The sequence below is a fragment of the Strix uralensis genome, chromosome 3 (genome assembly GCF_047716275.1).
Source record: "Strix uralensis isolate ZFMK-TIS-50842 chromosome 3, bStrUra1, whole genome shotgun sequence".
Lineage (NCBI taxonomy): Eukaryota > Metazoa > Chordata > Aves > Strigiformes > Strigidae > Strix > Strix uralensis.
The window spans coordinates 128,138,858-128,164,033 of record NC_133974.1 but is presented as its reverse complement, the minus strand read 5'-3'; the positions used below and the strand labels follow the sequence as shown (position 1 = coordinate 128,164,033).

The following is a 25,176-nucleotide window of genomic DNA, read 5'->3' as shown; positions in this document are numbered from 1 at the left end:
CCAGCGAGGGAAACCTACTGCATTGTAATAGGCTCAGGTAAATCTTCCAAAGTCTGAGGATTTTATCAACTTCTGCGCTTCATCTGCTCACTGATCTCATCCTTTCATCTCATCCCATTCATTCGCTGGGAGGAGAACTCCAGCCTTCAAAACTCTCCTGCTCCCATCTTTCCCGTGGCTGCGCCGCTCTCTCTGCTGTTTTCTCTAATCTGATTTGGTTAGTGATATTGTTCACCTCGGATGTGCAGGCAAACCACAGCTTAATCTCAGCAGATAAAGGGAGGTTTGCCTGGCTCCTACCATCTCTGCCTTGTGCTTTTATCCAGGAGGAGGTTCAGAGAGGAGCAGAGAGGTGGTAATTGGAGCGCTCTCCCGAGTTGATTTTGCAGACTGAATCTGTTTTAATTATGCTCGCACATGAATTAAATATCACCCCTTCCCCCAAGCACACCCTGGGCTCGGTTTGCCAGGTGGGTGTGGGGAGCGAGCGCAGCCGATTACAGCCATGACTCATATTCGGGCTCCTGCAAAAACCTTCGCACGCGACTCCTTTTGGCACGCACAGTTATTAATGGGCTTGCACTTACACGGTGGAGCACACATCCAGGCACACACGTGAACCAAGCCCTGGGAGCCTAAGTAATGTATTCACCCATAAACACATGTTGTGCTTTGTTTTTTCAACGCGTATTCTCATAAATCGGTTGGTTTTTTTCATGCGCTCCGAGGTGGGTTGATTCTGAGCATAATCCTAAAACCTGACAAACATATTTCATATTTCTCAAACACATGCTCAGAGCATCACTGCATAAATCCCCTGGCAGGTTCCCAGTGCACATTTCCTTATCCCCATCCCCAGTGCCTATATCTGGGACACTTGAGGGAGAGGTGGAGGCAACAGGGTTTTCTCAACAGACATAATATCCATAGGGAAGTAAGACAGGAACTGAAAATCAGAGGCTTTATCACTATAGAGGTGGATCATAGCATTAAACGGGAAGAACTAGAAAACCTTGAGGGGCTGGGAAGAATTGAAGTGGAATGAAGCTCAATATTGCAGAGAGAGGGTCACACATTTGGGGATTATAGGAACATTTACTCAGTGGTGCACAAGGTGAGTGTGTCTTGGGGGGTGGTGACACAAAGCAAAAGACGACAAGATTTTGGCAAGGGAGCTTTGCTGAATCACCATCAGCTCATGGCTATGCAGGAGGGGAATTTCCTCATAAATGGTAGTAGCAAAAATATTTACAGTGGATTCAGAGATGCCAATATCAGTGTACAAGCAATAGGTGCTACATTTACCATAGAGCAGAGAGATTTCTGGGGTGTATTGCTCAGCTCTTACTGTTGCCATGAGCTTGTCTGTCCTATAAATTACCTCTCAGTGGAAATTATGCCTGTTATTTCTGAGCAAGTGGGGAAAGAAGAGCTATGTGGTGAGATGCTAAGAGAGTCTGGCCAGGGGATTAGCTGTGAGGTTGACTTTGCTCACTTCCAAGACCTCCTGGGTCAGCTAACTCACACTGACCACCCCAACCTCCCTTAATAGGTGCTTATTTATACACAAATGTGAACATGGAAGCTCTCTTTAGAGTTTACATAGAAAAAGACAGGGCGGGGGGGTGGGGGGGGGGTGGGGGGGGTGTACACCTTGATTTCATCCAGCTCTGAGGCACAGGGAAGGTGCTGCCAATCCATAACAACACAGCAGCTGAAGAAAGGCAGAGGCTTTCACCAACCCCGACTGGTTGTGCAGTCACTGGTCCTTTGAGTGCCCTTTGACTGCAGAGCCCACTCCTCGCCTCAGCACATGGAGGAAGCTCATGGCAAAGACAAGGGCAATCCTGCATCACCCTCTGCCATCTACCGCCAGTATTTCCCCAAAACTCCTCTTGCAAATAACATTTTATTCCTATATACGTTTGCCTCGAAGCCGCTTAGCATTACTCAAGCAAAGATCATTTGTAAAAGTTAGCAGAAGAAAGGAACTCTGTTTTGTTCCCAAGCTGGGTATATTCTTGAAGAACCTGTGAGCTAATTCAGCTGGGGAATACATGGAGCTGCTCTGCTTCCTGGGGGATTTCCTGGCTAGGTTTTCTTAATATCACCTCTCGGTTGTCAGTTCTTTTCTGTACACATGCCCTTCTCCAGATTAACTTTTGGGCAGGTGAAGTCCCCAGCCAGATAATTCTGTGGTGAAATCACTGGATGTTGCAGGGTTCTATAGATCCCAGTGAGAGCAATGTGTATGTACAGCCTATCACTCATGGAAAAGTGAGACAGAATTAAGAAAAATCACCATAGAAAAATGAGACCGAATTAGCCGGAATTCACAGTAACAATCTATCACAAGTATATCACAAGGGACAGAGTTTCACATCTGAAAGGGCTTTTCAATCCACATCTGAAGGGTAGTATATAAATGCTACAGGTTATTTAAGTCGGCCTTTCAAGTAGTATAAATTGGCGAGTCAGCCCCAATATTAATCATGAGATAAATGTTAAGTCAACCCGAGTTCTTTTTATTGGGTTTTTGAGCCTGCAGGGTCACATTTGTGACTGTTTTTCTTAAGTCATGAGGACTAACAAAAAAAATAAAATGCTTTTTTGATGAAAGCTAATATTTGCAGAGAAATGAAGAATTCCCAACACTGGGGTGTTTTGTAACCCCCACACGATAAGCCACGCAGTAGGAGCTCACAACAACAAAACCTCTCCAAGGCTGTGTGTCTCCACTGGCAGGCAGAGCCCTCTCACCTTGGACTGCTTCTTCCAGACAGCTCTTCCGCAGGATCCCACGCCATTCCCTTTGAATGCTCGCTAGTCAACCCTAGGTTTGTGTGGTATACCATGATAACCAAATACAGCAATTTTTTTTCTCCCTAGAAAGAAGCTTTTTAACGAGAGCATAATAAATTATTTACAAGAGGCAACAAAGCGAATTCGTTCTTAGAGACACACTCAAACATACAGAGAAGGAACTCTGAGCATAGTTAAGTGTTGATATGAATCATCCTTCTCTCCAGCCATTTAATTACTCCAGGATTAGGAGTGCGTAAGCTATGGTCTGCACGTTTATTAATGAAAACATCCATTATTATTCTTTTATGTGGAGCACCTGGAGGCCTTCTGCAGCTGAGCCCTTTATGCCTGTATTCAGGCTTAGGAAAAATATGCCCTCAAACACCTTTGGATAATGACAGATTCGACTGCTAGTGATCCTGGTCTAATCATAAAGCAACTTTGAAATATTAGACATTTAAATTAAAAAAAAAAGCAAAAAAAAAAAAGCTAAGTCCTGCAGGAAACTGGCTTTGGGCATATTCCAGTGATAGGGGTGAATGTGTCTTGCTGAGAAACAGCACTTTGAAGTTGCTCCCAACTGGATAATGAACGATTAAAAGAACAAATGAGTTAAGCCAAGTAAAACGCATGGGTGTGTCCACAGCACCCTTCATCTCTGGAGCACACTGGCTTTGTAAGACTATTTCAAAAGGGAGGAAGCATCTCCATGCAAAGGAGCACTATGTACCAGATCTGCACAGCACGTGACTGCTGACAGTGCTCAAAAAAGTCCATGTCAGCTTACCACCAAAACACTGCACTGCTCGACAAACTCAATGCCAGATGGATGACATGCATCAGGTCTGTAGCCCTAGGTTAGGAGACGCATCGTGTTCGGGTAGGATAAAGGCACCCAAAGATTTATCTCAGCCTTGTGGGTGTTATGTGGGAAGTATCACAACATCTGGTACCTAAGCACTTGTCTAATGGAAGAAAGGTTTAGCCCAAGCCCTTCTCCTGTCCCTCAACACCAAGACACACTTTTCCAGGCGGTGCTGTAGAGCAGCAAACAGGCATGCTCTCCTGATTTAACTGCTCTGTTAATTTTCTTGCAAGGCTGTCACCAATGTGGTAATTGCTGCTGAGTCCTTTTTCCAGGCCGTGCATCACGCACCCAGCTCTGTGCCTGCATGGGAAGGCTTCTCCTTCCACCCCACACGGGCAGGGCAAATTCATAGCTCATTCCACTTGGGAAAACCTCCCTGAGTTATGCAGCACCTGACAGGGCAATCTATGCAGCACCCTGAATAGGTAATTAATTACACCGGAGAAAAGACAGACGATACTCAAATATAGGGGCTTTTCCTTTTTAAAATCAAGGGAACTGCAGGAAAAAAACAAACCAAACCAAACCAAACAACACCTGAGGACAGAAATGGTAAATAATACCTGCTGAGTGCCTCTGGGCTGTGTGGATGACACCCAGGAGCTAAGAGATTCCCGAGACACCTGCAGAAATGCCGCCTCGGAGAAAAGCACAGACAAGAACCGAAAGCAAAGATGCTTAGCCCAAGAGGAATTTGATGCAAGCTACAGGCACTCCAGTCTGCAAAGCATCCCATAAGAAAAGATACCAATGGCTAAATCCTCTATTTTTAATTCAACATCCCAACTTCCACATGACAGCAAGTCCAGAAAAATGCCACACTGACATTAGAGCAACGGAGGAGCCACAGAAGCCCACGACATCCATTTTTCAGTTCTGGACATTACTGTGCGACTGTGAGCAGCATCATGGGAGGTATAAGGAGATGGCATAATGCTTGTTTGCAGAACTTTTATTGCTAATCGACATTTCTGCAGAGGTCCCCAGGCAGTCACAGGCAGCGCTGGTTGGCCAGGCCGTGGAAAGCAGCCTAATGCCGCATCCTGAGTGGCACACAAATGGGGGCCGTATTTCTGACGGAGACTCTGGCAAAGAAGTAATGGATATAAACGTGCCTAAATGTGCTGAATCTGAGCAAAGGCACTTGTAGCCAATCTTTGCTCAAACAATATGATTGTCTTACAAATTGCATACTTCCTTTAATTTCCACATTTATCGTGAAATGAGCTAAATCCCTCAGGGACCATCAAAGCACCTCATTTAAGAAATATCAACATAGACAAAGGAAAGCTTTCCTTTCAACCAGCAAGAATGGCTTCAGAAGCTCATGACGGGCTTTTTCTTGTTTCGTTATTCTCTCTGTTTAGCTCATCCATCTAGGGAAGTAACAAGGTGTGAAGACAAACTTTGCGATCACAGAGGAACGCTGCTAATGATTTCCCTTCCAACTGCTTGCTCAGCTTTACCTTTGCTAGAAAGGATTACCTGTTGCTGACAAAAGGTGTCATCTCCACTCAGATTAATTGCACTCACATTAATTACTGGCATGGACCAAGGCTGACTATGTGTAACATTATTTCAACACATTAGATCTAACAAGCTTTAAAGTAGAGCTTTCTGTAATAGGACAGCACATGGTTCTTCCAGTTAGATACAGAATTGCTGACCCCGTTATTCACAACCAAATAATCCTTTTAATGTGACTCGAACCATGATGGTCGAGTTTTTAAGCCTTTTCTCTCTCCTTACTTCTCCCTTTATGTCAGCTTTTCCGCCCCTCCATCATGGTACATCATGGCATGTTGCCCCGAGCTTTATTAGGTGACTTGTGGCAGCCCATTTCCCAGCTAAGAGCAATGCTCTGCTCTGCTGAAATTGCATCCCCTAAAATACACCGCTTGCAGGTTTATATTTCCCCACAGCACGCAGCAAGTGCCTCAGACTCTATAAAACATTGTAGCGCCCCTGACTTCAACACAGCCCCAGCAGCAGGCGCAGGTTAAGGATCTGAGCCAGCCTCCACAGTCCTGTTGCAGATTTTGCCCGTGCAGTGAGGACAACAAACCCGCCCAGCTATCAGAGTGTCCAAGCAAATTCGGGTATGCTGTGCTGGCTGCAGCCTTCAGCTGACACACACAAGCCTTAGGGAGGATGAGCCGGTGCCACACCAAGAGGGAAGCAACCACAATTCGGTCTCCAAGGTTTCCTAACACTGGAGTTGGGCTTAGTGCTAGCTGCACCATCAGTAAATTTTTACTTGGTTCAGTACCTGCTTAATTAGGTATGAAGGAACATGACAAGTAGAGATAAGAAATTTAAGAGAACCTGTACCTTAAACATTTCACTTCATCTGTAGCCAAAATCAACACTGCAGCAATGTCGCAACAGTTCATGTGCCGCCAGCCCAAGGGAGCGTGCTGAGCCAAAGCCCATCAGGAGATACTCCCCTTCCCAACGAGGCTCAACCCGGACATCAAAGGAGCAGAGACGAGGAATCTGCTTTCCTCGCCTCCAGCTGCACTCTGCTTTGAGAGGCACAGCACCACTGAGCCCGACCAAAGCTCTTTACAGGCTACACCAGCAGTCCTGAGCCTAAGAGTAATGCTCACAGAGGGGTTGGAAAAGATTTTTTCCACTAGAGCTGAGCTCGATGCTTGGTAGGACAAAACCGAGAGCTGAGTTCACGGCAGGCAGAATATCTTGCAAACAGGGAGCTTGTAAACTTAAATGATTTCTCATATAGCCACAGGGCAAGACATGGGGATTAGACCAAACAGCTTGGCATTTTCTCTCCTCATCTTTTTCTGTCTTAATGACTCATTAACTTGCAGTGCCAAAAGTACAGCTGGCCTTTGTCAGATACCCTGCGGGGACCCTGCCTCTGGCCACGTCCTGGCCAGCCCTGCCATCAGGAGCTGAACAGGACACAACCATGTGGCTGCTCTGCAGAGCCCCAGACTCCAAACACAACCACAGGACACTCCCACTCGTGGTTCTGAGCAAAACCCATTCACACACAGCTCCTCCTGGGACCAGTCCTGGAGACTAGTTAATAAATCAAAGAGCAAAGCCTCCTCTTTATGCAGCGCTTACTAAGGCAAAGCTCTCTTACCCACCATATGTGCTGGAAGGTCTGGGGTGTCTCACAAGTACAATCCACCCCAAGCCCCCAGGAGAAGGCATCCGTAGGGCAGAAGGAAACTGGCAGGATCTGCTCTGCACCTGCCACGATCCCGCATGAGCCTCTGCCCTTGGGCTGCCACCAGAAGTCCAGAAAAACCCCAAATCCCACAATGCCCGATCCAGCATAACTCAGCTGCTTTGCAGTGTCCATGTAGCTCTGCTACAGAAGGTTTTGTCAATACGCTGGTAAGCAGCAAGAAGGTTAAATTAGTTCAGTTCATACATATTTAAGTACCACGACCTACATTATCAAGCTCAGGCTCAAAATATTTGTAATGGCACAATTAGCCTCAGGCACATTATCTCACTAGTATCGGCAACTGTATGTATTTATTTACAAATGACACAGGGGGGAATTAAATGTTGCTGTCGCTGTTGTCAGGGAAACAATCTACTTCTAAATTTTTAATTTTTTAATTTAAAATGCTGTATTCTAAGCAGGAATAGTCATTAAAATTGTATGAGAAAAAGGGGGAAAAAAACCCTAGTGTATCTACCTATGGTGGAATTGATGTACACTGTAATTACAGCAGGTTAAAGGGAAAAAATGTAGCTTTCATGTGAGACCATGGTTATGAATGTTTCTGCACGTTACTTATGATTACTGTTGCTTAAGGAGGGGAAAATAATTTATTCTGCATGTGTAAATCCTTGGTAAAAATTGCAGGTTGGAATACATAATTTACCTTGTGTACTGCAATTTTTATGTAAATACTAGGATCATCACCATAAAAATGGTTGCTCAGTAGAGACAGATTTATAATGATATAAATGGTAATTTGTGTAGTCGAATTTAATAACTAATATCCTAATTTAGTACTTTCACAGAATTGGTGGTACTCGGAATGCGCTCTCCTTGAGCAAATACCTTCTAAAGCCTTCACAGTAGAAATGGACTATCAGATCTGTAGGGCAAACTGCTGTAACATCTTGTCAACGCATTTCTGCAGAAGGAAAACCAGGCAACATTAAGAGGAAACCAGCATATTTTGAATAACATAAGGCAAGACTGCCAGTCTCCAGCCTTACATACCTTAGAATTACTTGTAAACAGGGTTTCACCAAGGAAGAAACAGTGCAATTAGATCTTTTTTGAGCCCACTCCTTCAAAAACCTGAGTTCTAGAAGATTTACCATCCTCTGCAAATCCAAACTCACTGCGCTATTCCCTCCCCTCCCCTGCCCATCTCCCTGTGTTACATCACATTCACATTTTGCTTTTTAAACTAACGTGATTTGTGTGGCCAGAAAACAGTGCTGCGTTCCCAGTCTGTACTGGGGCAGTGTGGGGAACGAGCCAAGAATCGCCGTGCAGAGCTGGGAGCAGGGGCGGGCAGCGCTCGTTGGGGGCTGCCGGCACCCTTGGGATCCTCCTCGCCGTCTGGCCACGGCTCTCGCTCCCACCTCACACACCGCGGGGAAGGATCATTTGGTGATGGGAGTCAGATGGAAAGCTCGTTTTTTTTGCTCCCTGGCCTATTTGCATTACCTGAGCTAATAGCTGGTGAGGAGGGGCTCTCCGGGGTACCCCACGCATCTGCAGAAATCCTGGCTCTGATTTCTCAAATGTACAAACCATCTGTCGACAGCTCCAGCACTGGGTGCAGGGGCGGGGGGATGCCTTGGAGCCCTCCTCCGCTCTCGTGTCCTGGCGTGGCCCTCAGGAGCATCCACGTGCCCTTATCAAGAGCAGCACCTGCCCTCGTCCCTGTGGTCCCACGACATGCAGTCACACAGCTGGGCTGGCTGTTGGGGGAAACATGCCCAGAGCTCGGAGATCTGTGGGGCAGCTCGGCCAAACCAAACAGCCCTCCTGCAGGCAGCCACTCCAGACCAGTCTGTCCAGTCCGCTCCAGCCCCCGTGGTGCTGTGGGTACCACATGCACCATCCCACCACAGCTGCACTGAGATTAGAAACCCAGAGGAATTTTTTGTAATTTTTGCCCCAGGGCCTGTTAGCATAGGATGCATCTCTCAAATTACCACTGGTTTCCACTCCTAGGCCCTTTATTCATTTTCCTTTACAGCTGTGAAGTTGTTTGGTCTTCTCCCAAGTCTATCCCCGAATAAAAGACCTAATAACACGAGTTCTTGGACACTTTTGCAGTGAGGTTAGTAAGTCACAGCTCTAGCTGTGATTCTGTAGATTAAAGCCGAGAACATTAAATAGTGGCTAATGGGTTAACCCCTTGGTGTCAATAGGTTCCCAGCTTCTGTGGCTTCTATTTGATAGAGTTGGAAAATCCTTGACATTTTGCACCAAGGGGTTAATTTGAAAAGGGATGAGAGTTCAGTTTCAGTTAAAAGCTCAGGTTTAATAAGGGAATGAAAAATTTAGGTTACCCGGAGACCAACCAGAGTGTAAAATTGTCCTTGAAGGTGCATTTCTATGTAAAGGTGAAAACAGGGGGTTTTGAACATCATAAAGGTGGAGGAACAGAGAGGAAATACAAAAACAAATGGGTACTTCAGCTTTCCTTTTTTTCCCCTCACATCTCTGGCAATATGTAAGGGGACAGTAAACAAATTACACCAAGGGAGTGAAAAGGGATCAACACAACCTGTGCATTTAATCTCCAAAACAACTGCAACTGAAATGGGATTTACTTTAAAAAGGTCTTAGGCAAAGGAACCAGAGGAACTCAATGGCACTGGAAACACACAGAGAAACCACAGAGTAGCTCCTTTGCTGTGACTCGTAGAAAGTCATAGAAAGTAATCAGCGAGTGCTGAGCTTCGTCAGGCAGGTTAAGCTGGGGAAGGGGTGTTAGTCATGGCTCTTGAGGGGCCCAAGTGGCACCAGCACCTTTCCTGGTCTCCCCCCTTCTGCCTCTACCCTCTTGCCACCACTAGTTTCCTGTGTTTTGAATGGGCACCTACCACAGGAAGAAAAATTTCCACCTGAACAGTGAATATTGGCCAAAGTGCAGACAAGTCACAGGCTCATGAAACAAATTAGTTATTGTAAGTTCAGCATATCTCCAAAAATTTCACGCTGACCATGAAATTTCCCGCAGAGAGCTCTGTGCAGCCTCAGTAACCACAGCCCACCCCCTCCTACCTGAATAATAGATCACTCAACCCAGGAAAGTCCCCTTCTCACTGATTTTCCAGAATATCATCGAGGCAGTCTCATTTACCAGCCTTGTCAAGCTCTTGCTGGAAAGGTACTACAACAGCCTTCATAATGGCATAGCGAAAATTTTTACATGCCTTTTGTCCTGCAATGTGCAGGATGCCAGATGGGTGTTAATAAAGCAGCCAAAACTCGTCCTGTAAAATCTTCTCCCGAATTCAAAGACCAGACTACTCAGTACAACTTTCAAATGCCACCCTTGATTTAATTAATGGGTGAAATACATGTTGCCAATACACCCTAGTGTATAGTCCCTGTTAAGACTGGGAAGCTCTCTGCATTTCTCACTGACACACTAAAACCTTGCTCCACCACTACAAGAGAACAGGGGAAGTGAAATCCTCTTACCTATGAGATGAGCTGTGCTGAAGAACACTCTCATTTGCTAGTGGACTTGCCACATTTGAGCAATTCTGGTTCCATTCAGTTAGATGATGCTATGCAAATGTTATTGTTACCACAGATTAAGAAATTTGTGATAATATGTTTTTAGAACAAGCACTTGGTTTTGGTTGGGGTTTTTTTGTTTTGTTTTTTAATTTTCTTGCTATTTTTTTTGGCATACTTCCATTCTCCATTGCCTTTCCTAACAACACCCAGTGCTACTCAAACAACAGATAAAGCCAAAGTCTGGCACATAATTAAGATGTTAAGAGGTAACTTCATCTGGACACATAAACCTGAGCACCTGCTTATGAAAGCAGGTGCCAGAATCAATACACTCAGGCAGCTTGGAAGCTTGTCCAAGACTGATTTCACACACTGTTGAGCAACCTTTCCGTGTCGGAGCACAGAGGGCGTCCGCCATACCTCCTGGAAGCACTTGCTTCCCAGAACTGGCAATTTCTTTTATCCACACTGCACTAATGAGCTCTCCCAAGCTCAAAACTGGACAGATTTGAATATAGGACAAACTGAGATATGTCACACAGTCTCATGCTAACCTTTCAGAGGGCTGTATTGCCCCTACATTGCCCAGCACTCATCCCCTGTTGCTCAGCAACTAAAATGATAAGAATTAGAGGTGGTTATGGACGGAAATGTGCCATGGCTTGTTTTTTCAGTAGTAGTGAATTACCTTGGCTCCTGTCAAACTCAATGGGAACAACAGGTGACTTGATACACAGATGGTTTCAGTTTCCATAGAACAATTCTTGAAGCTCTCATTATTAGCATGCTCATTTGCACCATGGAAAGGAGTAATTTCCAACCCATGCATCTCCTAGCTACCCACATTCGGGAATAAAAGACAACGATGATGCAGAAGTCCTGAAAACACACTGAGATTTCCCTGGTCACACAATAATCATCTTTTTCTTTTTCCCCCTCCTCATTTTTGAGATCCTGATTTCTGCTGTAATTCTGATTAATACTAAAAAGCAAGACCACTGATTTTTGCAGAATGTGACTTAAACCTGGTTTCAGTCAGTGATCTCCGATCCATATCTTAAGGAAACATAAAAACAGATTACTACAGAGGCAATCCCTGTCTCAAGGTAACATTAAAACAGGTTAGCGTGGAGAAAATACACTGCTGGGCAAGGATGGCGACAACGGCAGTCCCGCGAAGACCTCCTGACCTAAACAAGGAGGTATCATTAAGTAGAAGGCTCTCTCTCCTCAAACACATTGTTTGAAGAATGACTCATGTCAAATGTTAATTACAACAGAAAAGAATATAGGAATGATCATGAAAGTACAATAATGCCCCAAAAAGCTGTAGCACACAAGACCTTTGAAGGCTCAGAAGTTCAAAATATGTAAAGAGATCAAAAACTCATGTTACACTTTGCTAGATCAGAAGATGATGAGATAACCTCCTCTTTTCAGATAATAAAGGGTTTTCTTTTTCTTCAACTCTTCCCAGCACATTCTTCTAAACCATCTGTAAAACAAGAAAACAGAAAGGAAATAATCGAAAACTTCCGAAGAATGAGAACAAGCCATTTGGACAAAACTGCTATGAGAAGATACAAGAAGCTATCAAAAGAAACCAAGGAGGACTTTGAAAAAGTCTGTGGAGTCTTTTCTTAGACCTATTTCTTTTTCTAAGACTGATTTCTTAAGAACAACAACAAAATTGCTGCTGAAACTCTGTTTGAGCAGACAAGCTGTGCTACGGGGAGCTGACACTTCAGCTGTGAGCATGACATTGGAGAAAAATGTCAGTGTTTGTAAAGAAAATAAAGTTATAAAGAAGAAAATAGAAACAGGGCTTCCCATGCTACCACCAGCATTTTTTGCTGCTAAGGCTTGTTACACACTGGAGACACGAGACTAAGGCCTCTAGTCCAAAATCTTGCCTCCATTTTATCAAACATTAATGTGATCCCTTAATAAGGCTTACACACACACACTCCTTTTAAAACGGTTTTAAAACTCAATCTAAAGATGACAAAAGAACACTATCTTTTGTGATCTGGTACTTTCGTCCAGTTGGACAAGCTCTTTTACTGATTTAACTGCAGTAGACAGGATGGCATCATGGAAGTTTACCTATTCCCCACAAAAAGCATTTTCAGGTCACAGCTCACTTCCCCCATCTCTTTTTCTTCTTTTTTTTTTTTTTTTTTCTGACCAACTTTGTTGTCATTGTACTGAAAAAAAAAGTGCATCTACAACAGTGTTCTGGTCTGCAACAAAACATTCTCTTAAAATAATAAAACAACAATAAAAAAAAAGTGGCAGTATTTGGTATATCAAAAATTCACTTCATAGGTTTGCTGAGAAAATAGATCTGGACTTCAACCCTTTAACATTGCTGATGAAGACTTTCCTGCAAAGGAACATCTTCTGTTTCCCACCATGAGGCTGGAAGCCAACAAATGTTTCCTCTTCAGTTTATCAAACATACTTTTTTTCCCCAGGATCTAATGAAACACAGAGAAAACAAACCCAGGGGTGGACATAAGAAACTTGCTAAGTTAAAAATGATTAATTTCTTTCAGTTTTGGGGTTTCAGAGCTGGCAGCATATAAAATTTCAAGCTTCACCACAGTCTAGTACAAAGGTATTTCTTATTCTCATACACAGGATAGGTCTCATGGACAGTAAGTCAGAAATTCTGCAATAGCTTTTAAAGGCCCACTGATTAAACTGGAAAGATAGGGTCTGATTGTCTGGAGCAACACATTTAGAGCCCCACTAAGTGTGTCTGTTTGTTTTTTTTTTTTAATTTACATCTTTCAGTTCCTCATTTTATCCGCAACAACTTCAAAAATTTGAAGTAACCAGCCAAGCTCTACACTGGTGTTTTTTTTCCCCTCACATATTTAGGGCATATTTGAAGACCCTCATCTCTAACACCATCTCCAAGAGCAGCAGCTGAACTTCAGTTTTAGGACGGACCCTGCGGGCTCTCAGGACAGGGCAGCCTGTGCAGTGAGGTGACTGCCAGGAGCCGTTTAGCAGCAGGGCTTTGGGGGCTGCTCTACCTCTTTCCTATGAGAAGCAGCATATTCAGAGCAAAAGCACTTCCAGTTAAAGGAGTGGAGGGTCAAGACCAACAAGAAGGCTTTGCCCAAAGTTTTTTTTGCATCTTGATTGAGTTGTCATGCAGAAAAATAGCCCAGCACCATCTCCAGTGTGCCTTTTGGCCTTTTTTGTGCATCCCTATTCATAAAAAATTGCTGTAGGGTCAGCAAGGATATGAGCCAAGTGGTTTGGTGACTTAAATGGAAGCATAACTGCAGTTGCATAGGTAAGAACGATGGCCCCAGTACAGTAAAGCACTTAAATACACACTTTGCTTGAAATATAGTCCCGATACAGAAGTTAAGGTTTTGCTTAAGGACTTCGCTGATGCAAAATCCACAAGTGCAATTACAAAGGCACTTTGGGAAAAAAAAAAAAAAAAAAAAAGTACCAGCCCTGGAGATAACTTTCACAATGTTTTTGAAAGTGACAATATTTTGAAAATAAAATGAATGGAGAATTCTAGAGCCTGGGGATATCTTCAGAGAAATGCAGTTGGAACATCTTGAAAATGGCTAATAATTTCAACAGGCCTCTCAGTTTCTATCGAAAACTTCTTATGAAGTCTGGGTTTAAAGACTGTATGTTATAAAGAGCCATCATATTTTTTACTGATGAAATTATTAAAAGATGCCTCTTAGTCTAGCCTGAGCTTGCAGCCATTGGATACCATTGAAGGATAGATAAGAAGGTGGGAAAAGCTGGTAGCCTGGGGTTGTGGTCCTAATTGCATGCTTACACTTGCATTTCTGTAGCTTTTAACTTGATGACATTTTAAATGGAGTGATTAATCGGCCTTTACTTTGTTATTTGCAATGTACACATTTAACGCTGCAGGCCAGATAAGCTAGCCAACATAAATTAGCCACCTTATTGGCAGGTTTATACCACTAGAGCAGCTGGTCCTCCCTGAATTAATTTGTACTGTAGACAGGAACCGAGTACAAGTCTCCTTTTAAATTCATGTGAAAAATGCGAATATTCATATTTTTCACTCTACTTAGCTCTCTGTCTAGCTGTGTTTTTCTTAAACAGGTTCTCCAAATCCAAAGTGACATGAAGCATCGGACTTACCTCTGGGAGCCCTGCGTGCTCAACCCTTCTCTCAGACTAGCATTTGCCAGGTGGCACGACGGAGTTTTGCTTGTCAGGCTCTGCGCTGCTTGGCACCACTGGTGGTTTTTCAGGTAGGACATCTGCAGAAACTGGGTTTGTGCAGCAGATAAAGCAGCCTGCCGTTTCTTGAACTGCCAGGTCCTTTCATAGAAGTGGCACACAGGAAATAATGCTCCACAGTTGTATAAAATCCATTTTTTTTAAATTCTGAAGCATTAATTCCTTATCACGCTGCATTGCAATGAGGTAGGAGGGGGAGTAGGGCAATGGATAAGGAGAAACAGAAAAGACTCTCTGGTTTTAAAGTGAGATTTAAGGTCAAATACGAAAACCAGCAATACCATGCCCAATTTCTGCCTCTGAAGCACTATGTGCATCAGGGGAATACAGCTGAGTGACATTACCAATCTTCCGTTAAAATGTGCATCAACATCAAACTCCAGTTACTCAGCTGACCGTAGGAACCCAGCAAGCACCCAACCTCCACTTTCTGGTTTGGGAAGCACAAGCAAAGCCAAACAGCGAGGTGAAGGAGGAAGGGAGGACATGGCCTCCTGGTCAGGGGCGTGATATGCGCACAGAAAGGCTCTGGGAGAGATCGGAGAGGTGCAATACAGGCACAGGGCACGGTAAGGATCACAAGGTCAGGTGCCTGTCAGCGATGAAGCACAGATGTGCACGACGGAGACTGGGAACGGCGGGGACGCGGTGCAGAACAGTTTGGGAAGCAACAGGTTTGATTGGAACGCTTAGCTTAAAAACCTGCCTCCCAGTTGAAGGCATTAAGATGGCTAAGTCAGATAGAGTCAGACATATCCAAGGACATTAAAGCCTACCCTGATGATAATAGGGTTCCTGTGGTTTAGAAATTTTACCCTAACTTTTGTTTTCACTGAAATTAGTCAAAATAATAAAAATACTAACAAAATTGATTCATTCTCATTTTTCTTCTTTTTTCTTTTCCTTTTTCTAATTAGAAATGCTTATTGTAGCAGGCTAGGCTTAATAATGGAACCCAATTATCTTTATACATCATATTAAATGTAAAACATTACTGTTCCTATAATTTAGGTCATGAAATAAAAGTGTCACCAGTGTTGTTACTTTAGGTTTTAATAACCATTTTCTACAACATGAAATAGTTCGATTAGCAAGACCTACTGGTGTTCAATGATGGCAGCTCACAAATAATGTTTCACACTCGTAACAAATGGCACACAAAGCCTACCTTTCATTATACATTTTAATAATTGGAGGTTGTTCGATTCCGAGTTTTATACAACCAATTATACATTAACATGTACACATACTCAATTTCAGTCACAGTGGATATATATTTTTGGATCTGCAGCAATATAAAATGAGTTCTACCTGTATATACATGTGCAAGTCTCAAGGAGTCCTGAGTAATTTTAAAGTACTATTAGTCAAATCCTGTAAATTTTAACTGATGAAAATAAAACTCAGGTTTTACAGTGTTAGGCTATTGTGAAGAAGCTATTTTTCACAAAAAGAAATATAGCACTTTGCATTAGCTTTATGCATAGCTATGAGCTCTGTATAGTGCACAGTATCCACTTACAGTCTGGGTAATTAGAAAATCTGAAAAGATGCTGACCACATTCTTCGGTAACTATTGCTTCCTCTGCTTCTTAATTAATGGCGAGTAATTCGTTCTGCTTCAAAACAACCAAGTGTGGAAGACTTTTACAGGGTTTAAATTATATTCTTTCTGCTGCATATATTTTTGTAAACATTCAAGTTACCCAGGCCCTGTAACTCTTCTGAGGAAAACTATACAATTATACAGTCAAATAGTTAAAATGTGTGTCTGGGAGGGAAAAAAGAAACAACAGTGGAGCATGAGCATTACCTTAAACACCACAGTATGCTATAAGGAAACAAACGAGGAAATGTTCTTTAAGGAACAGCTTGGACAGAAACCGAAAGGCTGCTCAGAAACCCTCTGTCAGCATGACACACCGCCACGGTAAACACGAGATGCTCTCGCACCACCAGAACAAATTGTCTGAGCAAATGGGAAGGAAGCACTCTCGCTAAGGAGCGGATCCAAACTCAGCACGAGAATCAGAATCTTTGTACAGTATTAACAGAGCAACTTACACAAAAATGTCAGTATACCCCATGCCAGGAAAATGCAGGCACTAATATGAGAGCTGGTAAAGGACACAGGCTAGCATCGGGGCGTAGCTGTCTTTAACAGGAGTAGTTTTGATGCAACTTTCCAGGTATGGAGGAAGATACCTTTTTTCTTCCCCCTCATTTCTCTCACACCGCAAAAGTGAAGGCAGTACTCCGACTGTTCTCCTCCGGCAGAAGGGTTCTGGCCCAAAAATCAGCTAGTTCCATGGCTGCTATAGTCAAAAACACCTTTCCTGAAGAAGGGTGAGAATTCGCATATGGTGTGTTTTGACAGAGTTAGCCCCACTTTATCAACGTGCAGCGGAGACGATGGAGATTTCAGCATTGCAGAGAAAAAGTTCCTGAGGTATTTCTGTGGAACAAAATGCAAAATGCCATAAGGTTTACTTGACCAAATTGATTACAGTCACTTTGAAGAATTAAATGAACAGCAGTATAAAAGAAAGTAACAAGATCTCCACGGACTGTGAAAAGTCCTTTTAATAACCATCAGCATTTAAATCCATGCATAAAACGGGTCCACTGAAATGTCTGTATTAAGCTCAGGAAAAGCAGAAAAGAAATATTTTCCACGTTCTTCATCTGGCCAGTTTAGTAACTGTTTTATTCTGTGCTTGTGTGACGCTCGCTGGTTTATTCTGTAGTCGTGTAATGCTTTCTGCTAATCATGACCTGCTAATACTGACGTCTAGCATTACCAAACACTATAGCAGGTGCAAACCTCCAATCTATTCTGCGGGAATTTCACTACATATGGACACAAAAGGACTTCAGAAATCTTTCCCTCATCAAGCCTCCACAATCCTTGCATCAAAAAGGATTTGTTTTGATCAAGGCCATCTGCACAAAGATTGCATGACTTTCATATTATCTCAGAATCTTTTTTCACTGAGCTGCCCTCTAAATTATTATTATTTTTTAAAGTTTTACACTTAAGAAGCCTTCCCCTTCCCCAAAGTTAGTATTCACCAGCCGCTGTGCAACTTGCATCCATTTGTATCTAGAGTAATTGTGACAGATGTACACTAAGTTAGTTTTCACAAACCTGATGAGGTTATTTCACACATAGGTTGAATTATTACAAACATTTAGGATGATTTAACAAGTCATATTTATAACTTCTGAATGAAACACAGTAGGTGAATCATTGATCAGACCAGTGCTAAGGAACTACCCAATGTCACCCAAATAGCTGTAAGGGAAATCTCATCTGGAGCACAGGGATAAACTCTTTTGCTCTGCTACAGACTGACCACAGAAAAAGATAACTTGAGAAATTATTCACAAATATTGGATGCAGTGGGAAACACAGCTGCAAGACAGAACAGCACAATCTCCTCTGTAGACCACAAGGTTTATTTATTTGAATGCAGCAGCTTTTGGGTCATGGAAGTGGTTCCATGTTTGGGAAGCAGTCCTAATTATTCACTTGCTTCTCAATGAGAATTCCTGCACAGTACGACAACCTGTCACCTATTTAAGTACCTTGGAAACCAGCTGTATTAATATCACAGAAAGCAGGATAACAAAAAACAACAACAAAAAAGCAGCTGACACATAAGCTATTCTCTTGGCAGGATTGGTGAATTTTCTTTTTTATTCAGATCTCCCACAGGTTGTATTAATGTTCATGAAAAAAAAAATTCATTACAAAAATGCCTTCAAGATGAATTCCAGCAGACTAAGAGGTAATTTAAAGTCAGCAACAGATGTCATATCAACATTTGTCATAATTAGTTCACAAAGTAGGGTCCTTTAAAAAAAGTCCCAATCCAGTAATGCCTGAAGGATGAATATGGTAGAAAATCTAATGTAAAACATCGTGTCCTGTTAGAGTTTTAGCACTGTACTGAAAACTTACTGCAGTAATTCCAGTTTATGGCTACTGAAGGCTCAAAGGTAGGAAAATTTCTCGCCAGAGACATTACGAGACCTATTGCGTTCACCTTAGTATGTATGGCCAGATAATTGACTGTCATGCCTTTCCTGTAGAGCCATTATTCATTGTTTTGGCATGATAGCTTAATGGCAGAGCAAAAAATCCCCCTGCTATAAGCGTATACTTATCTGACAGGAAAACACTAGGAACAGCAGGTATACTTATTTTCCCAGATCTGCGCACAGGAATTGCTCAGTGAATATCACAGATTCTTTGAACATGAAGAAGATCCTTGGGAAAATGGCAACAAGCAGACCCTACCAGATTATGATGGAATTCATTTTCTATGAAGGTTTCCAGCCAGATGGCTTGGCATTATGTGCTCTTCAACAACCACCTCTGAGCAAATTAGCCCTCTTTTAAATCCCATATCTGCATTTGTCCTTGTTTGCAATGCTGATGTGTTAGCACAGCAGAGAGCTGATGTGCCCTTGACACAAAGAAGCTGTTGCTTCAATGAAATAAAGGCTGCTCTGCCCAGATCTGCTGGCTAGGAGGTAAGTCCCATAGTGAGGGGAACAGTGATTGATGGCAGAAGTGTTTGCTCACACCACAAGCATATGCCTCGATTAAAGAGCTGTGGCTATGCAGTTAGGGGGAAGGTTGCTCTCTCCTGTTGGCTACAACGTGGATGATGAAGTGGAAGGAAGTGGTAGAAGAGTGGTCCTTACAGTGTGTGGAAAGACACTTCCCAAATAGAGAGAGGGTAAAGGTCACAGAAAGCTGGGAGAGGGGCAGGAGCACATCAACACCAAGTGCCAGGAGATGACAGAAAAAAAACTTTCTTAGAGATCCAGAAGGGACTCGACATGGACTTTGTTGCAAGCCAGGAGGCCACTGCAAGCTGCTGGAGTGGGAGCAAGGCTAGATGAAAGGATCTCCTCTGTCAGGACTCAGTGGGCAGGGGGAGAGTTGTTTTCAAAGCTTTTATATTAATCCATTTCCAACAGCAGATATGATTTTTCTCTATTTACAGAATAGTGTTATTTGTGCTGAGTTAAAAGTAGGCGGGAAGCACTCTGGTATCTTTTGATGTGTTCCTTTAAAAAAGATTTCTTAGCAGAGACTGGCAAGCTCAGGGTGCCTTCACAGAAACATGACCAATTTTTATACAAATTAGTGCTGTGACTTCCTACCAGCACTTCACCAGTAGCATCTAAATCATTGTCCCTCATATGCAAAGCACTACGTTATAGCAATCCTCCTTTTACTAAGTTTGCATGATTACCTTGGAAAGAAAAACTATAACTGCTACAAATATTCCAAAAGACTTAATTTTATTCTCGTTTTTGTTTCGTAGTCTTTTAAAACACTAGCCACTTGTTCTGGATTATTTAGTCTGGTAATCGGTGTTCTTCCAAATGCACTTAGGAGTTTCATTTCACTAATAGTGTTCAACCTGCTATGTTGCTGGTTTGCTGGAAAATATCCTAATTACAGATTTGTAAACGTCTATGTGAGGACACAGGACCCTGGCACTATAACAGGGATGTTAAATGTGTAACTTACCCATCACGTTCATTGCTCAGTCTAAACACATATTCAGGAACACCAGTTCAGAGAATGGAAATATGTTTCACATGTACAAAACACTTAAATAGAGAAAGCCAGGTTAAAAAAAAAAAATCCCAAATAGGAAAAAGCAGTGGTTTTGCCCCCTTAGCACACATCACAACCTTCACGGACTTTAATTTAAAATTTATGACAGCCATAACTGAAAGTTTTAACTTTGCATTCCAAGTGTTTGCAAATGAAACAAGACTGGAGAAAGTGTTGTGAGGCCCACAGGTTTTTCTTTACTTACTAGATCAAGTAGCTTTCCCTCCCTTTTAATTACATGAAGAGAAAAATGGCAACCATTTTAAAGCTATTAAAAATCATTTTAATAGGGTTCACCTTTTTAGCAGTAGGCCAGCATTCATCTCATGCTTAATCCATCAGCACAGCAAAATCATTCTAATGATTCTTGCACTACTTCGTGATGTGGGGACCTCATAATTTTATACATTTTAGTATAAATCCATAACTTAATTTAAAGTTATTAAAGTTATTACAATCAAAAAGCTTTCTGGAATGTAGAAGTGTTCTTATCATCCTTTCAATTGTGGCGTATTAAAGAGAAATGCAGTTCAATGACATTGTTCTCATAATCCATTACAAACAGCCACAGCCTCAGAGACCAATAGCAGAGCTTAGCAAGAATTGGATTTTTTCATTAAACTTTGGTGTGTTTAAAAACTCATCAACTCTGGTACTTCCAGAAAGTGAAGAAACTTTGAGCATTCTCTTTCCTACTGCTGCTTCTAGCAACTCCCTAGAAAAAGGCAGCATTTTAAATTCTTTAAATATAACACTTTACAATTAGCATCATAAATATCACCTGCTAATATTTGACAGAGCTGAAAACACCACAAACTTTAATAAGATAAACCTTACATGGCTTTGGGGATTTTTGAAATAATAGCCTCTTTTCTTTGAAAAAATACCCCCCCTTTAAACACCTACACATCAATGTGACAGTCAAAAGCTTTATCACAAGGTCACAGAAGGTCATTGGTGGCAGCAGCAGGACTAACTTGCTCATCTAACTTCTAGCATTGGTTCCTCAGTCCCTTCATTACAGACACTCATTTCTCTCAGCACCCATCACATAATTATTCTGTTGACTAGTGTTAAGTGCTGCAAGCTTTACATCAAATCTTGATTTGAATTATTCATAGAGCAAAGCATGCACAGGTATCAACAGCTGTTTTCTATAGGATAGGAATCTGACTACAAAAGAGACAGATTGAAGCATACTCCCCGACTCTGAAAAACAACATTACACTGCAATTAGATATTTGCAAAGTAAGACCTTCCTGAGGAAGACTCTAGCCCAAAACAAGCAGACAGGAATATGCTTTGCTTGCAATCTGTGATCATAAAAATAAGGATCTGCTTAGAAGACAACGCATGGAAAGGGAGCCTGCTGTAATGCAGAAATGGGAGTGCATCTCCTGCCTTTGTCTCCTAGAAGGAAATTGTTGGGCATATGCAAAGGAAAAGGAACATTTGGGGATACTTTCCCAAATTAACCAACTTGCTCTATTTTGAACCTTTCCATTGGTGTCTTGAAGAGAAAAAAAATACTTCTAGGGTGTTTTTCAAATATGATACATTGCAGAAATGCCAGCTATCATCACTAACTACAGTCTCTACTCACAAAAAAAGTTTGGCTTAAATGTCACTGACAGGCGATGGTGTCCCATGGAGACTTCAGGCTGGCAAAGGGCCCTGTCTGGGGTGATGCTAAATACAGAATCTGACGAGATTGTACATCTTCCCAAGAAAAATACGATTCAAACTTCTCATTGGATCTGCTTTTTGCCTGTGTTTTTTTCTTACTGGCAAGTCAGAGGGAATTAACATGCTGTATGGGGAGGTAAGCTGGGGTTGCAGCCTGTGATACCACTGGGAGAGCGCAGAAGGCAGGAACCCTTTGGAAAAGGGCTGCAAGCCAAGCCAGCTCTGTCTCATCCAGGACACACACCACATCTCAAACAGCACCCAGGACTGGATTATCTGGGTCAGGTGTGGAGGACAAGCAAAGCCATTAGCCACAACATAGGAAGTTTCTTTATGAACTGAGTGCCAAGGCATCAGGTTCTTTTATGCCAAATAACCCAACATTACACAGCAAGGGGTATTCAGGCTGTCCAAACCAAGGTGTTTTGTCCAGGCAGTGGTCCCAACAGGCTCCTCTTGTGGTCTGCACGGATAGCTCAGCCCTCCATGTCATGATTTGGTTCACCATAGTTAAGCTTCTGTCCTGTGTTTGCCACTAAAACCATCTCACCTTCCCCTGAGGATCACCTGAGGCTAAACTGACTAATTAGGAGTAATTGACAGCATAATGCTCTGATAGCTCTCTAAAAGTAGTTTCAGATCAATTTCTGGATTTATTAAATTTGAGCAAGCAGGGACAGAATTGGCAGATAGCAAGAATATAAAATACAAGGTGGTATGGCTTTGGAGTACAGCAGCTCAAAAGGATGGGGGACCATACACAGACTATGATTAATATCTTCACCTTCAGCCATTCAAGACTAGGATCACCCCTCCACTCACCAGATAGAACTGGGTCAGAAACATTTGGTCTTCTTTGGGGTTTTCTTTTTTCTTTTTTTTTTTTTAATAAAGAAAACATGAGGCTTAAATTCTTTTCCCCAACACTTTGACATATATTGCAAGATATCATAAAGCAGTTCTGAGTAAAATATGTGAGCAGGACAGCATGTGATATTCAATATCTCAAGTGATATTTCAAGGCCCTTCAGGAAGTACCTAATGTCACCTCTGGATCTGTACACATTTATCTCTTGCACATACCCTTAGGTCATTACGTGCAGCTGTGATTTCATAGCTATGAGAAAAAGACTTACTGCCTGGGAGACTACCTGCTGCCTGAAGGATCTTATTTCTGTGAAAAATTTGGAGAGAAAGCTTCTAAAATTATGACATGATCACCTGAGCTGGTATCTTTTGTAGAAACACCAGGATAGCTGGGTTCACCTTACAAAAACCTACAGTATTAGACACCTTCAAAGTTGTGCAAAGCTTCCTTGAGGAGTCAGAGGTAACAAATGCCTCCAGAATGTATCTGTCCCATAGGTACCAGAGACCTTGCTCTAGTTGCACACAACCTGTGTGAGCACAAAGAGATTTTTCAGGAGAATACAGACAGATTCACATGTTTGAAAATGACAAGTCACCACCGCATTAGTTATGATATTAAGGGTGGGGAGGTATTTGCTTCAGATTGGCAGACATTGATTAGGCTCAAGGCTGGATTAACTGGCTTTACATTACACAAGCCAAGAATAAAGGATTGACTCGTTTTAATCAAACCCTTCCTGTTCACTTTGATTAGGCCTAATCAAAAGTGAGGCTGTTTACAGATGATGCCTAGTAGTCACCGAATAAATAAATAAATAAAGCAAGAACTTCCCAATCAGTATCACCTTACCCTGTGTTTGCATGCCTTATACATATATATACAACTCCTCCCCACACACCAACGATTTCCATCCAAGACAAAGTCTATATACGGCCATACACAATGCACATCGCCAGCTCTCCCAAAGTACACCTACATTAAACTTCCAGCTGTCTCACCGACAGACTTTGGCTGCATGACTGTCCTCTTACCAACAGAGAAAAGCAAGCCTGGCATCTCCGAAACCAGTGCTGCTGGGGATGCAGCAGACAGGCACAGCTTCAGGGGGAGCAGAGCAGAGCGTCACTGCAGGGTCCAGCTGCCTGTGCCGTAGGCTGGCGGCGTTTCCTAAGAAACCAGGATTTATGGGTTGCCCTTAACAGAAATAATACAGGTATGGCAAATTATGCTAGGTTGGGGTTCCTTTAATTTACTAGCAAATATCTTGCCAATTTGACTGTGATACACATATGTAAACTCTTAACTTGTTAGACTGAACTTGTTTGCTAAGGAGCTAGATAGGAGATGAGATTGAAAGCTCCTACCAGAAATGTAACGTAGCTCTTTTGTTAGTGAACAGATTTACCTATATAGCTCCCAAATGTTAACATGGCTGTAAATGCTGGATCTATAAAAACAGAATTTTACTTTGATAGCAAAGAATTTAGCCTCTGCTTTTGTTGGAGCTACAAAACTGAACTATGGAGACTTGTGTTCTTGCCACTGCAGTGGCACTCACACTGTAGCATCCTGTGTTGGTGGTGGACTGAAGCACAGAGAGAAGCAGCAATACCATGCACCCCACTCCTTTGGGCATGTTTAGAGGTACCTAAATCACTCTGGAACTAAGCGGGTAAGAATCAAGCTCTTTAAGCAGCTAAATTTCATTAAAAAAACAGGGCTTACACTTTTAGTCCCCTAGGAAACTCTCCCTATGTTTTTTATGCACAGCATAATGCAGATTCCTTGAATCAGGGTTAGTTTCCTCCACAGCTATACAGGTGAAAGCAGATTTTACCACTACATCTCCAGAAGTGTTTGAGTGCCACTAAAATTTAATTTTACCCAAGGTGGTACTGAAATTTACTTGAATTCATACACCTTTTTGAATTTTCGTAATGTACAAGCATTCTGAGAGATGCCAGTTATGATTCAAGGTGAAATTGCTCTCCTAGGTTTTCAAAATCCAAACTATTCATTATAGCTATTTAGAGCATTTTTCTGTGCAAGTCTAATGGCATGAGCACATTATGTTGAATTACTATTATGCCGCATCAATTGAATTAACTTCTGAAGTCAGTTTACAACCCAAATTACAATCTTATTCTGCCTGAAATTCATTTAAAATCCACAGGACTTAATATTTCTTACAATGCCTGAATGTATTCAGGCTTTATATTCATTGGTTTTAAGTAGCTCCAATGAAAACTGAATTGTAGGCTGGCAGGAAAAAAAAAAAAAGCAGCAAGGGCTATGATTTACAGGTGCTCTATCAGTGAGAGTCTTCTTTTGGAAGT

The 25,176-nt window shown here is 42.3% G+C and overlaps 1 protein-coding gene across 4 annotated transcripts in view; it reads right to left on the bottom strand.

The window, feature by feature from the left end:
• Positions 1–15,811: 15,811 nt before the first annotated feature.
• The window catches only part of KIF16B (kinesin family member 16B), a 142,252-nt gene continuing 132,887 nt past the window's right edge, over positions 15,812–25,176 (bottom strand). For all 4 annotated transcript variants that reach the window (XM_074864366.1, XM_074864367.1, XM_074864369.1 and 1 more), the window contains one exon: positions 15,812–17,097. In XM_074864366.1, the coding sequence (XP_074720467.1) occupies positions 16,939–17,097 (159 nt within the window). In that variant the 3' untranslated portion in view covers positions 15,812–16,938. The remainder of the gene's footprint in view (positions 17,098–25,176) is intronic.